The 15,638-nt window shown below is 33.4% G+C and overlaps 2 protein-coding genes and 1 long non-coding RNA gene across 3 annotated transcripts; all 3 read left to right on the forward strand.

The window, feature by feature from the left end:
• The first annotated feature begins 1,001 nt into the window (after positions 1-1,001).
• On the forward strand, positions 1,002-1,766 carry LOC130975487 (uncharacterized). Its single transcript, XM_057900278.1, has one exon. It carries the CDS (start codon positions 1,002-1,004, stop codon positions 1,764-1,766), a length of 765 nt encoding a protein of 254 aa, XP_057756261.1.
• A 4,019-nt stretch (positions 1,767-5,785) lies between these two features.
• Positions 5,786-7,571, forward strand: LOC130973214 (RING-H2 finger protein ATL74). Its single transcript, XM_057897651.1, has one exon. The coding sequence runs from the start codon at positions 6,225-6,227 to the stop codon at positions 6,789-6,791; it is 567 nt and encodes a 188-aa protein (XP_057753634.1). The 5' UTR covers positions 5,786-6,224; the 3' UTR covers positions 6,792-7,571.
• Positions 7,572-8,119: 548 nt separating this feature from the next.
• LOC130973215 (uncharacterized) lies at positions 8,120-10,228 on the forward strand. The gene is made up of 3 exons (XR_009084061.1): positions 8,120-8,587; positions 8,686-9,223; positions 10,058-10,228. It is a non-coding gene; the product is annotated as an uncharacterized LOC130973215 (long non-coding RNA).
• Positions 10,229-15,638: the final 5,410 nt, after the last annotated feature.

The raw sequence follows: 15,638 nt of genomic DNA on the forward strand, positions 1-15,638 counted from the left end.
CCAAAGCTCATAACTATTTTACTTCGTTGTGAGATAAGTGTTTTCCTCCAAGATTAGTACGATGGAGGGCACTGCAAATATAGTGGTTTACCACAACGGTGAGGTCGTACGAAATACATATCAGGGGTGTGCTTTGCGTGTGAGAATATGTTTTCGTTTGTGGTTCTGTGCACTATAACGTTCGTGAAACTACAGTACAGGCTCTATCAAAGCATAGAGGCTAATATTTTAAAGAGGGTGACCAACATTCTCTACAGGAATCTGGTTGTCGTATTTGGCGGCCTGATACTGTTTGAGGTTATGCTAATCATCGACAAAACAAGTATTCAGCGGATGTTTCATATTTACCAGCAAACTCATGTGCAACAACTGATTGAGTTATATGTTGAGTTTGAGCATATAGCTGCAGATGAGGTTAAACATGACACAGATGCGTAAGATGACAGAGCTGAGGCATACTTGGGAATGAACGACGATAGTGATGAGGAGTTCAAAGCTACATACAAAGCTGGTGATGAGGACGAGGATGACGATGGGGGAGGTGAGGCAGTGGCGGAAACTTTAGTGGTTCCAGCTGCAGTTAGTCAACCGATGGACGTTCCACCTTTTATGTATAGTTTGGATCTTAACGCCATGCATGCACCGGAGTTTTCCAAATATACAAACATAGGTACGTGAGCAATAGGTATTATGTTTACTTGATTTTGTTTTAGCAGATCGATGAGCGACAAATTTGTTTTCTTATATGTGGTGTTGATCCTGATGATAGGGAGTTTAGAATCAGAATGGTATACGGTTCAAGAAAATCAGTCATTGCGGCAATTCGGAGTTACAATATCTCTAGATGAGTCGATTACGTCGTTTATGAATCCGAGTCACAGACCTTCTATGCAAAGTGCAAGACTTATGGACGTGGGTGCAACTGGCTTATCCGAGCCAGCTTAATACAAAAGAAAACCTATTGGGAGATTTAGAGATACAATAGAAGGCACACGTGTTCCATGGAAACAATCTCACAAGATCACTCCAAGTTAGACTCAGATATGATTACTGACGGTATGAAGCCATTGGTTGAATTCGACCCATCCATAAAGGTCAAATCTATAATTACGGAAGTCCAGGCAAGATTCAACTACACTATTAGTTATTGGAAGGCTTGGCTGGCAAAGCAGAAGTCGATAGCCAATGTTTTCGGTAGATGGAAAGAATCTTACCGAGATTTGCTGTTGTGGTTCTTGGCAATGGTTCAGAAGATGCCTGGTTCACAAGTCCAAATAGAAATACGACTCCTGTATAACGAGAGTCAAGAGGTGGACGGTGTTAGGATACTTCATCGGGTATTCTGGAGTTTCAATCCATGCATAAGAGCTTTCAAATATTGCAAGCCACTGGTTCAGGTTGACACAACCCACCTATACGGAAAATATAAAGGTTGCCTTTTGGTTTCAGTTGCGCTAGATGAAAATCAAAACATTGTACCGATTACTTTTGCAATTGTAAAGGATGAGACTGCTAATGCCTGGCACTTTTTTCTCAGTAATTTACAAACATATGTTGTAAGAAGAGACGGCGTGGGTATAATCTCTGATCGTCATGAGTCAATTCGGGCCGCAATAAATCGTAGTGGAGGTGATTGGAAACCTCTGAGAGCATGGTGGATGTTTTGTATTCGGCACATTGGTAGAAACTTCTTAAGGGAATTCAAGGTCCCGCACTTGCAAAAGCTTGTGGTCAACATTGGGTATTCAAGAACAGTGGAGGAGTAAAATGTCAACTACAGGAGGTTGCAAGAACGAGGCGAGGCATATGTTTGTTGGTGCGACAACATTGAACGTCCCCAGTGGGAGTTGGCATTTGATGAGGGACATCGTTGGGGTCACATGACGACGAATCTTGTTAGGTGCATTAATTCGGTGTTGAAGGGTGCTCAAAATCTTACTATCTTGGCGCTCGTCCAAGCAACATATTATCGGTTGAACGAGTTGTTTACGCGGAAGAGTATTGAGGCTTACCAGTGCAAGCGTGCTCGATTTACTTTCTCTGAGTTTGCCACTCAGCGGATAGAGGCAAACATGCAGCATGCAGGAAATATCGTAGTGCACCGGTTTGATAAACGAAACGAGGTGTTTGAGGTGCGCGAAATGACTAGTGAAAAAGTGTTAGTTGTTGATCTTGCGTGACGGAGGTGCAACCATGGGAATTTTCAGGTGGAGCGACTTCCATGTCGCCATGCTATTGCATGCTATGCTAACTAGCGACTGAATTGGCAGGTGTATGTCAGCGATGTATACAAGATGTCAGAGATTCGGAAGGTCTACAGAGTTGAGTTTGTCCCGTTGGGCGACACAGAGACATGGTCTGATTGCCCGGGACCGACGATGGTCGCGAATCCTGCCTTGAGACAAAAGTCAAAAGGTTGTCCCAAATCGATTAGCTATCTAAATAAAATGGATTCACGAAAAATGCGTGGTCTCCGGGTATGCCGTCTTTGCAGGAGACAGGGTCATAGTCACAGTAGATGTCCTCAACGTGTCACAGACATCAAGGTGTGCGTGTAGTTCAGCAAGAATGATGATGCCAACATACGGCCTCCAGACAAACTGCAAAATGTTCTGAGGGGCATTAGATTATTAATAATACTGTAAATTATAACATAAAACCTCAAAATTCATACTCACCTCTTCCATAAATTCGATTGTGTGCCTAATAGACGCCTGACTCATAGGCATCTATTTTCGGGTCCATGGATGATGACTCCATCTACAACACAGAACATTATTCACATAGTTTGAATTACATCTTCCTAGTAAACCATAAATAACATACAAGTTAAATTCTAATAAAATAATGATGGTTACCTGCGTGCCATCGGTATTTTAGCCGGCGCAAGCTGGTGTCGGAGAAAGGGCGCCAGCCACAGCATACGCTCCCACGCCCAAGCAAACAATAAATTAAGTGGGCCATCCATCTCCTTGCAATCGTACCATGATGCATGACACAGTAACCTATAAAGGTGCGCGAGACAAGTTGACCCCAGCTATTATTGCCAATTTGATTGAAATTTTGGAGCAGTGGTAGATATTTCGCGTGGGCATATGCCGTCGACTTATCCGCGAAGAGGGTGGTACCCAGCAGACAGAAGATGTGACACCTAACATAGCGTATAACAGACTCCCATGTGTCCAAAGACTGTGTGTCTCTAATATGGCGAACCCCTAAAAGATTTATGTAACTCTTAGAGGAACTGTTCGCTTGGGATTCGCTGCCGAATATCGCGAGACTCTGGGTGACCAAGAAGTCGTGCCTACTATCAGTCCAATCACTCACAACCTCTTCGTCGATTGGTAGACCGAATATATGTAACACGTCCTCCAGTGTCACTGTAACCTCACCCACTGACATTACAAACGTATATGTCTCCGGCCGCCACCTTTCCACAAGAGCAGATAGCATCGCAAAATGCCCTCTGATCACTTCAACTTTCGAGAGCTGGTAGAATCCGGTAATTCGTAAGGCTTGGTCAATCGCTGGATGCTACGTCTCTGGCTGGTCAAGCTTAAGGGGCAGAATATTCCTATTAGCCTGGTAAAGTTCAACCGCAAAAGAAATTAATTTAATAAATAGCAAAAAGAATAAATTAATAACATCTTTTAACAAAAATTAAAATAAATAATAATAACAAAAATCCAAAATTCTTATTATTCACATTTATATTCTTTATTAGTTTCACTATATACATCATTTTATTAATTAAAACAGAAAATAAAATAAAAATAATATTAAAACACAAAACAACATATAATTATATATTATTCACTAGCAAAATATATGTTTATAATCATATTGATTATTAATTTTAATAAATACCAATTACAATAAAATACTGATATTAAATAAAAAAATAAAATAAAAAACAACATAAAATTTGAATTTTATGTATAAATGTTTTATTATTATTTTTTAATTTAATCATTAAAATTTACACTACATAACAACCACCACAATATTATAACAGAAAATTTTAAAAAAAATAAGTGTCTTATTTATTAATTTAAAAATTAACAAAAATATCGAATTCTAATAAATAATAAAAAGAATAATATTCATTAAATTTAATAATTATTAAAATATAAAATATCATATTTTAATAAATAATAAAAAATATATACATACTAACAACACAAAAATAGTAAAAAAAACAGCATATGATTAATTTCGAAAAAAAATTATTATTAATTATATTATTAATTTATATTAATATTTAATAGTACATTTAGAGTAATATTATCCAAATAAATAATAACAAACTATTAAACTAATGTTAACTAAGTAAATACTAATAAATTAATCAAAATAACAAACTTATATAATTAAGATGTTCTAAATAATTGATAACATAATTTTCAGGAGACGTATAATTATATATTATTTTAAATGTTCTAATTTCACTCTCAACCCTAAAACTAATTTATCACTCTCAACCCAATGAATAGAACCAACGGAATATGAAATAAAACGAATACTCTATCTAAGCTTTCCTCTCAACTATGGAATGAAACGAACATGAAGCCCAAAATCCCACCACTCTTTTATACACTTGCGGCACCAACCCTCACCATAAATGACGCCTGTTTTTGGAGTGGGGCCTGTCTCTTGCATGGAGACACTGGACACGCATGTTGCGCGCTGCTGCATGGGCGACACGTGGCGGAGCCACGTTAACACACAGCTTGCGTGCTGCTTGGATGAAGACATGTGGCTTTAGTGTGTTTAGAGCCACTGATCAATGCACCTTGAGAACCTGCGAAGAATCTCTGCAACAAGAATTATGTACCCTGAGTGTTGCAATTCAGCTGACACGTGGCAAATCTCTGCTAGAAATATCTCATAAAGTTGTCTCGAAAAATTGTGCGAAATTCTTGCTAAAGCAACCCAGAACCTACGTGTTACACGACACGTGACGAATCTCTGCTGAGTTCATTTTTTAAAAAGCCAACATAGTACCTGTGTGTTGAACAGTGTTTCTGACACCTTCACATTTTTGTAAAGTACCTCAAACACCAATATTTAACAAAAACACCACATATTTTTTTCATATCTAAAATAATTTCTATTAAAATCAAATGATCTTTAATAATTTTTTTAAAATTTTTTTTTCCATCTTTAACGTCATTATCAGTTTATCACCTTCGTAACATCAACACTGTAATTGTCACTTCCACTATGACACTTACCTAGCAATTATTTAGAAAACAATATTTAGGGACTAATTTAAAATAGTTAAAGACAATTTAAAAAAATTAAAAAAATGATCATTTTAATTTTCAATTCAAATGTTACTAACTAAAACTAAATTAATAACTCTAGCAAAAATATAAAAAGTCTTGAACTGCTTGCCACTTGATCCACTAATTTGGTGCCCTTAAACAAATCATAAATTATTTTGTATCTTCTCATCTGCTGAGCCTAAAGCCTTGAACCCCTTAAGACCAACATATAAATTGCATTTCAAACTTATATAGGAAGCAAACACATCATTACACCCCCCCCCCCCCCCCCCCCCCCCCCCCCGCGCGAATCTCGTGAGTGTGTGTGTTGCATTACTTTGTTAAGGTTAATTAGTTTCTTCCATTAACAAGAAAGGAACATATTATTTCTGAGAGAAACTGAGAGAATCAAACCTGAATTGTAGCAGCACAAGGACGGTCCCCAATTAGGATACCCCCCCCCCCCCCCCCCCCCCCCCCCCCGCGCGAATCTCGTGAGTGTGTGTGTTGCATTACTTTGTTAAGGTTAATTAGTTTCTTCCATTAACAAGAAAGGAACATATTATTTCTGAGAGAAACTGAGAGAATCAAACCTGAATTGTAGCAGCACAAGGACGGTCCCCAATTAGGATAACAACAACTTTTCTTTTCAATACCCTCAAAATTTTCACCCTTCATTTTCCTTATCCTATTCTAATTCTAAATTCTCAAAAACAAAAGACAGAAACAGATGCTTTTCCTATTGTTCATTGTCTTTTTCTAATCAGAATCTCTTCTCGTCACACACTTCAGAGTAGTAGTAACCCAAAAACCAAAAACTCTGAACCCAAAAAACAAAAAGAGACTCCATTGAAATTTCTTCTTATCACTTCACTAAAAGAGGAAACACCCCATTAAAATTCTCAGCAAAAAGCTTCAAACTTTAATAAGAAAGAAGACAAATTCCCACTACAAACTATGCAATTGCAACGGCGTGTTCTCGAAACAGGGTTAAGCATTTCACCATCTTCTTCATCATCTTCTTCTTCTTCGATCATCAATGAAGCGAACTTCGACACCAACATGGTGATAATCCTGGCGGCGCTAATGTGCGCACTGGTGTGCGCCTTGGGTCTGAACTCCATAGCACGGTGTGCGCTCCGGTGCGGACGGAGGCTGACGGCGGAGCAAGAGGCGGAGAGGCTGGCGACGACGGGGCTCAAGAAGAGCCACCTGAGGAGGATTCCCGTGGCGGTGTACGGCTCCGGCGAGAATATTCCAGCGACGGAGTGCCCAATATGTTTGGGTGAGTTCGAGAGAGGGGATAAAGTTAGAATGCTTCCTCAGTGTAACCACGGGTTTCACGTGAAGTGTATTGACACGTGGCTCGTTTCGCATTCGTCTTGCCCTAATTGCCGACACTCCTTGCTTGAGAAGCCTAAGGTAAATAATAGTAGTTCTGCTTCTTCAGGTGGTGGTGACGGCGGCGGTAGTGGGGGAGGCGGGGGAGGAAACATGGTGATCGTCCTCGACCGGGCAAGTTAATACTTATTACAAACATTTGACAATCAGACTCGGCTCGGATCGGCTCGGCTCAACTCGGCTCCATTCTGCATTTGTGGTTGGCTCTTTGAACGTGATGGTGTTTTTAAGGAACGCAGGCAAGTTAGTTATTGCCAGAGGAAAATGTGATATAATTTCAGAGACACGATATTAAATTCAGTAGACTTTTTATACATCTCTCTTATATCATTTGTTTTTATGATATAACTTCATACAGATTATGATAGCTTTAGATAATATGAGTAGTTTTTGTAATTTGATGAGTTAATAATTGGTTGTGAATATGAAGGAAAATTTAAAACACAATGAGGATACAGAGCAAAGGATAGTGTTTGGTGAAGGGAGTTGGGAAAGTTAAGAAATAAGAATAGTTGTTAGTTATTAGATAAGTAAAAATAGTATATGCACCCTCAAGTTAATTTTTTTTCTAAAATAGGAAAATATTTATTAAAATAACAAGATGAATACAATAAGTTGTCGTCCTATCTAGACACTAAAAACTAGATTCAGAACGGTGGGTTTTCCAAAATATCCTTATGAGTTATGATTAAGAAAAGAAGTTAATTAAAAAACTCAGAAGAAAAAAAGAAAATTGAAAAGAAAAAAGAAAGAAAAAGGAAAGTCACGCTACAAGTTCTCGTTCTTGTCTAAGACTCCTGTAATAACGTCATGGTTTGTTCAAATATATGTTGAGAAGGAATGATTTTATTCTCAAAGATCTTTAAATTTTTGGCTTCCCAATTCATCCAGCACAACACCGTGAGCACCAAGTTCTTCATCTCATAAGACATTTGGTTCGACTAATTTATCACTTGCGACCACCACGGCAGAATTTTCAATGCTTGGTTCCAGTATCTAACCAGTGAAAGTTGCCAAGCACTGAGTGACCGATTCTCTATTTTTTTCATATCTAGGGCAGATATTGGGGATGCTCTAGAACTTTTTATTCAGTCTTCCCTTAACAGCGAATTCATTATGACAAGCTTTTCAGATGAAGACTTATATTTTCGGGGGCATCACAGACTCCAAAGGGCTTTCCATATTTTTTTTGGCGACTACTCTGATAAACACATCAGAAGTTCTCGTAAACACATCAGAAACATCTTTTTTTTTTTAAAGATGGTACGCGTGTCATATTGTTATTGAACAAAATATTAAACCGATCAATAAAATATTTTGAATAAATCAAAATAAAATCAATTTATTATAAGTACGAGATTCGATTCAATTCGATCGATTTACATAATCTGAACCAAATCATATTTAAATTTTTTTATAAAAATGACAAATACATCTTTTAAGTTTTAACTTTTATTTGGCACACATTTAAATTTATAAAAATATAAAATTACAATTAAATTCTTAAAAAAAAACCCTAACCCTACTACCCTAGACTCTTGCTAATCCAAGCCCAAGCCAACACAAACCCAATTTCCCAATTTCAATGGCTCACCAGTCTCTCAATCTAACCCCAAAAAAGCCCTACCCTTTCACTACCCACCCCACCCAGTAAGAGCTTCATTCTCGTTCTCCTCTCTTGGTAGCAATCTAATGAAAGCTAGAAATCAATTTCATAAGAGCTTCATTCATATAGCGCGTTCTCCTCTCCTTCTCTCGCGAAGTCAATTGTGTAAGGGCGCAAACCACTTCTCTGGAATCATCACCGCTGTGGTGATCCCCCTCCGTCAATTCCAGTAGTCTCGTCATCCCCATTGATGTATCCATCACTGAGCCACTTCCTCGCCCTTCCTCCATGATTGCGCGCACCACTTCATTAGGTTTGCTAATCCCTCTTTCAATTTGGTTGAGTTTTCTTCTTGGTTTCGCTTTTCAATTTAGCTCAGATTGATGTTTTTCTTCTACCTCGCACGAACAGAAAAGGAGCAGAAACAAGAAACACACCTCCGCGCTAGAATCGTAGAATCGTTGCCGACGTTCCCCTCTACCGTCAGTACAGGCTGCATTGTGCTTCCCCTTGCCAGTGGGTCCATCCGATTTGCTCCCTCCTTCCTCTGGTTCTATTCTTAGGTCTGCTTAGCTTCTTGGTTCAGATTACTTGTATGTAAAAAATTACTCCTTCAATCTTGTGTTTTCTTTTTGGTTTCAGAATTGAAATTGGTTCCCACTAATCTTTTTCTTGATGGTTTCGATTTTAGTTAATGTGTATGGTTTGTCTAAAAATCTCCTTTTCAATTTGGGGAAAATTTCTTTTTCATTTCAGATTTCAATTTGGTTCACATTATGATTTTTCTTCTTGATTTGGTTTCAATTTTTGGGGGTTTGTTTTCGTTCTTGCCAAGAACACAGGACAAAAGGGGGTGAAGCAAAGGAAAGGCCTGCAAGACGCACCGATACCGCTGTGAAGAGTTGTCGCCGCAGCGCGCTGCACCTCCATTCTGGGTCTTTCCTATCTGGTACGTGTATATTATTCGTTGCTGCCGTCTTTACCTATTTCAATTTAGGGTAGAATCAGCTTTTTCCAATTTGGATTCATACTAAAGATGTTATGCATTGTTGATTAATTTGTGGAAATAGTATTACTATATGTTAATAATAATAATTTAGATTTACATGTATGCATCTTAATATGTTTTGGATTGGTGTTTTGTATTTTTTTCGGGAGGAATTTAGTGGATGTTGAGGGGTAGAGAATGATATGTGTGGTGAGTTGTGAATGTATCTATTGTCTATGTATGACTTTATACTCTTTTGGTGATTGATATTTTGTTCTTTTATACAATTTAGTATTGTGTTTTTACTGTTTTAATTGTGTGCTGGATATGGGGTTTGTGTGTGGTTAATAAATAATAACTGATCTTGCAAATGTTTATGCATCCTGTCATATGCTAAATACTTTAGTTGGTTTATGAGAGGTCCTACAGAAAGTTTCTTTTCCACATAATTTAACATGTTGTGGAGTGCTATTTTGGTTCCTGTGCTGTATTTAGATTATTGCAATGGATTTTCTATACCTTTTTTTCAGAATGTTTAAATCTTCATTTTAATATGCTAAATCACTGATAACAAATCTCTATCATCCAAGTTTTAATCATATTATGCATGGACTAATACCTCATGTTTAAGAATACAACATGCATGCATCTCGAAGAAGAGGGAGGTGACAGGTGTAATTTTGTAATGCTATGTTGCTACATTAGTTATTAGTTCCTGATTTGCATGCTATAGCAACTTCATTTGGGTAAATTTACTTGGGCTTTTGTAATAAGTTGTCTGTTAATTTTCAGCAGAATACTGCCAAAGCAGGAGAGAAGAAAATAGGAATGCAATCAAGTGGTACTAAAGAAGATAACATATTCTCCCTTACAAAGCAACTTTCTCTAAATTCCTTTGGCAAAAACAAGTCTTCAAATAGCTAGATTATTACGATAACAAAAGCTAGTTTCTTATTTATTTCTTCATTTTTGGTGTCATATCCCCTTGTTCAATGTTCACGAGTATCTCTGTGATTTTGTCTAATTAAATTGTGTTATACCTATGATCATATTAACATTATTATGTGCATGATTTGCCTCCTTTTGCGGTTGGCCTTAGCACTTTCTAAAGCTAGTGAAGCTTTTGTGGATAATAATAATAATAATTTGCTTTTAATTGGACGACTACAAGAGAAAACAAATTATGTAAAGTACCTAAATGCTACTTTTTCTTTCATTTCCCCTTTTATAAAGCAAAATTATGTTAAAGTCTCACCAAATGAGTTGTTCTCGGGACAACAACATCCAAGAAGGTTTGAAATGTGTCATCCAGCAAGTCACTTTATTAATAAAAAGGTTTGACACAAAGTGACTTGTTGGATGACTCATTTCAAAACCGGTTAACCACATTTTGGTTTTTTTTATAAACACCCCTAAGCAAGTGTTCCTGTTAGAACTCTGTTGAGCCATATTTAAAACAATAATGTGTCAATGTTAGGAACTATATCATACAAGTTAGGCGCATAATTCACGTGACAATGTCATTTTATTAACAACAACAATTTGAGCTATAAAATATAAAATATATCTGAACCTAAATAACTGAAAAAATACTTCTTACCTACTATCTATTCCCATCTGTTAAGAAATTTGAAAATCACAATTGTCTTCTCTTCAGTATATTTCTTACTGATCCTCTAAGATAATTCAAATCTATATATTTATTATATATTATCCAAAATATTGTATAACTATGTTTCAATTCAATTATGTGCCTAGCACAACTAGCAAAATTCAATTACAACTTGAAGAGAGGATGCAAGTGAGAAGAGCAAAAAATAGGATCCATGAGGTTGATAAAAAAGACAAGAAAGCCATAGACATAGCATTGATTAGTATATATTCAGAGTAACTTAATATTACATAAGATAAATTAAATTCTATGAATTCATAGGAGATGATTTCACGTGACTTTGTTAAATTTAATTGGATCAGTTGGATTAGTTATAATATATTTAAATTTAACATTTTATACGAAAAATATTTTAGTTTAATAATTTAAACCAATCAAACCTTTTCATTAAACAAAAAAAATCAGTCATTTGTAATGTAAGAATCTTTTTCTTATCTAATGTACTGGTGATCTGATTTTGCTAGTGTATATATCAATTTTGTATTGTATTACTTAAATCATGGATTATTAATTGAGATCTTTAATTACTTTTTTTTCTTTGAATGATGATCAATCTTTAAGAATGAAATCACATAGTTTTTATGTCAAATTTTTCTTTCCTTTTTCTAATGATATCATCAATTTTAACTATATATGAAATGCAAGATATATATATATATATATAACTTTTCTTTATAAAAAATGACCAATATCCGACTACAAGCAAAAATTTTTATTTTCATGTAAGTATAAATTTTTTTAAGATTAAAAAAATTATTGATTAATGCAATAATGAAGATCTAAGAATAAAATCATATCATATCTAATACATTAGAAAACAAAATATCGGTATAACTATGTAAATTATATTAATCACGAGATTTTGAAGCATGAATAAAATTTAAAATATTATTCTATTCTCAAAATTCAATCTAAATATTATGTTTAATAACTTAATTCACTTAATTAGAGTATATTCATTAGAATTATTTTTGTAACAATAGCTAATGAAAATAAATTTATTCAGGATCAAGTTTAAAATAAAATAATAGCAATTAATTTGAATTTAATCAAGTATTAAAATAAAATAATGATAAACTATTGTTGTATTAATATAGTGACATCATGAATTTGATTTGTTTATATATTTATAACTGAGTCAAGAAAGAACGATAACCAACTCGAACTTACTTCGTTAACAGTTTGATAAGTTAAAGTGATGATGTTGATGGCAGATTTTGAACTTTAATTTGAACTTATATATTAATGTAAATTTAATATGGTATTGAAAAAAATTAAGATATTTTTTATGACATAAAAGATAGCCAAAGTAAGAAAAAGAGAAAACAAAAAATTTAGTATCTAGGACGAAGACTGAAAGACTGAGACTCGGTATCATGTTTGTTAGTTCAGAAACTAGTACTAAAATTTTAGTATCTGTTCCCAAAATTTTAGAAGTACCTCCAAAAAGTGGGGACAGGAGACTGAAATTTGGTATGACGAAGACTGAAACTTTAATAACATTTTACACCTAAAATATCATCATTTCAATTAATTAATTTCAAGTTTACTCTGTGTACAAATTAAATTAAAGCTTTATTCTTATTTTATATAGTCTCTGTCTTCCACTTTACACCAAATACAATACTGAGACTTATTTCAATCTCGGTCTTTTAGTCTCTGCCTCTCAATCTCTGTCGCTCTTCCAAACACTATCTAACACAAGTGCTGGCGAAAATAATGGTGAATATTATCTTATCCGCACTGTTATCGCATCTGATAAGATCCACACTCTAAAAGGATCGGTGTGGTTGTAGGATGCGATAAATTTTTTATTAGTCTAGGATGGATACCAATCTAGAGAGATTATTTTATCAATACCTTAAAAATATATTTGTCTCTTGAATATGATAGAAAAATAAAAAATAAGTTTAAAAGAAAGAAATAAATAAAAAATAACCTAAAAATATAATTTTTTACAAAAAAGATTAATATATATAAAAAAATAAAAATAAAAATGATAATTAAAAATATGAGATTTTATTAACAGTTATAATATTATATTCTTTTAAAAAAAAGTAATAGGTTTGGGTTTGATTTCTATAATTATGATTTTTACTTGTTAGCATTCTCTACATTATACTTTAATGACATTAATACATGTTCAAAGTATAACTATTCAAGATTTTTATTTCTCTACTGTATGACTGAAGTTAGAGATTTTGTCCATTTGTATCACTGAATTCAAAAATTGTGTAAGATTGAATTTAAAAAATTACGATAAAAGACTATTAGAAATATTTAATTATCAAAAAAGACCTTTAATATAAAAATTATTAAATGAGAATAATTTTTATAATATTTATAAAAATTAATTTTTTAAAATTTCGAATGTATATGTAAACTATAGCCCACTTATTATTATTATTATTATTATTATTATTATTATTATTATTTCTTTGTTATTATAATTATTTATACATATTTAAAGTTAATGTTGCCAATTTTTTTGTAAGGATTTATACATATTTTTAAGTTGATTTGATTATAGGATTTTACAATGTGAGACATAATTAGTATGCTATAATTGAATTGAGTTCTTTTCATAATTTTTAAAAATAATAAATAAAAATATATAATTTAGATGTAAATTTTGAATAAAAAAATACTTTATTCATTAGTATGTATTCGTTATATTTATTCATTAGTATTTAATTTTAAATTATAATTAAGAAAATATTAATTGCTATGTTTGATTATCTAAATCGATTATATGTATATGCAGATCTGATCTGCAGGTTTACATATTCACACATCTAATAAATAAAGAATAAATTATTTGTATAATTATAGTATAATTTATATTTAGTATAATTAATAATAAATTAGAATATTATCTTTCTCCAAATAATATAAGGGTTTATCTATTTTGTACCCATATTAAAGTTACAAAATTAAAAAGAAAAAAAATATCATATCTAATAATTAATTTATTTAGATATCGAAATATCAAATAATTTAATATAATATTAATTATTTAATATTAATATATGAATTGATAGTATAATTGATAAATAAGACAAGAATATTTAATTTAATTTATTTAATATTAACTATATAATTTGATTTATTTAAAAATATAAGTATTAAATGTTCTACTATTTTCATTCTATTATTATTATATTTATTTATTAGCATTTAATTTTAAATTATAATAGAGTTGTCTTAATTTAATTTTAAAATAAATGTATAAATAAAAAAAATGCATTAGTTATTTGGAAAATTATGAAACCCTACTACACTCTTTATTTTTCTTCTACATTCTTTCATTTCTTCATTTCTGCTTCCACATTTTCCTCTTTTCCTTTCCCTTCGGCCCTTCCATTCACTTCTCATATCTTTGAATCCCCACTCTACTTAACCATCACCGCTGCGTTTTCTCTTCTCCGGTCTCGCATTCCCATTGCCTCCCCACATCGCGACAGTCTTCTATTCTCTTCTGCAGGTCTCGCATCCCCAATGTCTCCCCACATCCCTTCGTCCCTTCTTTTCACCTCAACAATTACAGCCACTGTCGTTGAGATTACGGAGACAACATGACGCGTAACAATTGCAGCCACATCCCTTCGTCCCTTCTTTTCACCATTCTTGAGTGGTGGTTTGTGATTTCTCGTAGCAACGGTGGAGATTCGTGAAAGCAGGCCACTCTCATAACAAATGGGTAAATTAAAATTTCAATATAAGATCTTTAATTAGAATATGAGATCGTAAATTGGATTAACTTCATTATTTGGAGGATATTTTTATAAAAAATTACTAGATTGAATTTGATTTTGAATATCAGATTTGAAATTAGAATATTGTTATTATTTATTAGAAAAACTTTATAATAAAATTAGATTTTTGTACCATTTTTGTTGATTATCGCTATAAATAACAGTGTTTTACGTAATGTTTTAAAACTAAGCACTCTTTGTTTTCAGGCACAGTAAACTGGAAGAGCAAAAAGGATGAGTAAGGTAATCATACTTGTTTTTATTAAATAAAAAATATGATTATCAATCTTTTGTAATCTGTTTTTATTTTCTCTTTTTCTTTTATTCTAATATCAATAGTGAAATTTATTTGGTTTGACTAGTAAACACCTGCAGCTTCTGTAATTTCTAAGGGAGAATCGAACATGCACTTTTCTGCTTTGGATGAGAAGGTAACTGCTTTTTTTAGCAAGTTTTTTTAAACATGTGTGGTTATCTTTTGTGATGTCTAGATTTTGTGTGTTGTTACATTATTATTTAGTAATATACGTCTTATTTTATGGAATCTTGAAGCTTGAAAAGGATGTTGTCGAAGCACTGTCAGCGATGATATGCGAAGCTGTTGTGGATGGGATAACAACAGCTTACTAAAGTTTGTGAAAATGGTTAGTTCCTCATCAAAAATTGAAAGTACTGTTATTTGAACATCTAAAATTTAGTGAAGCTTTCAATGTACCTAGATGATTAATCCAATATTGAGTTCATATTAATACTCAATTTTGTGTAAAACAGTGTCATGCAGCATTTCATTTAAAAAAAAAAACACAAGAATAGTATTATGCTGTTGCTGAATTCATTTCGTTTAGTGGCATAACTTGAGCCTAGGTTTTTACACTTGAGTAACTAAATAAAAGAGCATCAAAACCACCGAAAGATTTTCCTCCTTGAATTCCCTGTTTTGACAAAAGTA

The sequence above is a fragment of the Arachis stenosperma genome, chromosome 4 (assembly GCF_014773155.1).
Source record: "Arachis stenosperma cultivar V10309 chromosome 4, arast.V10309.gnm1.PFL2, whole genome shotgun sequence".
NCBI lineage: Eukaryota > Viridiplantae > Streptophyta > Magnoliopsida > Fabales > Fabaceae > Arachis > Arachis stenosperma.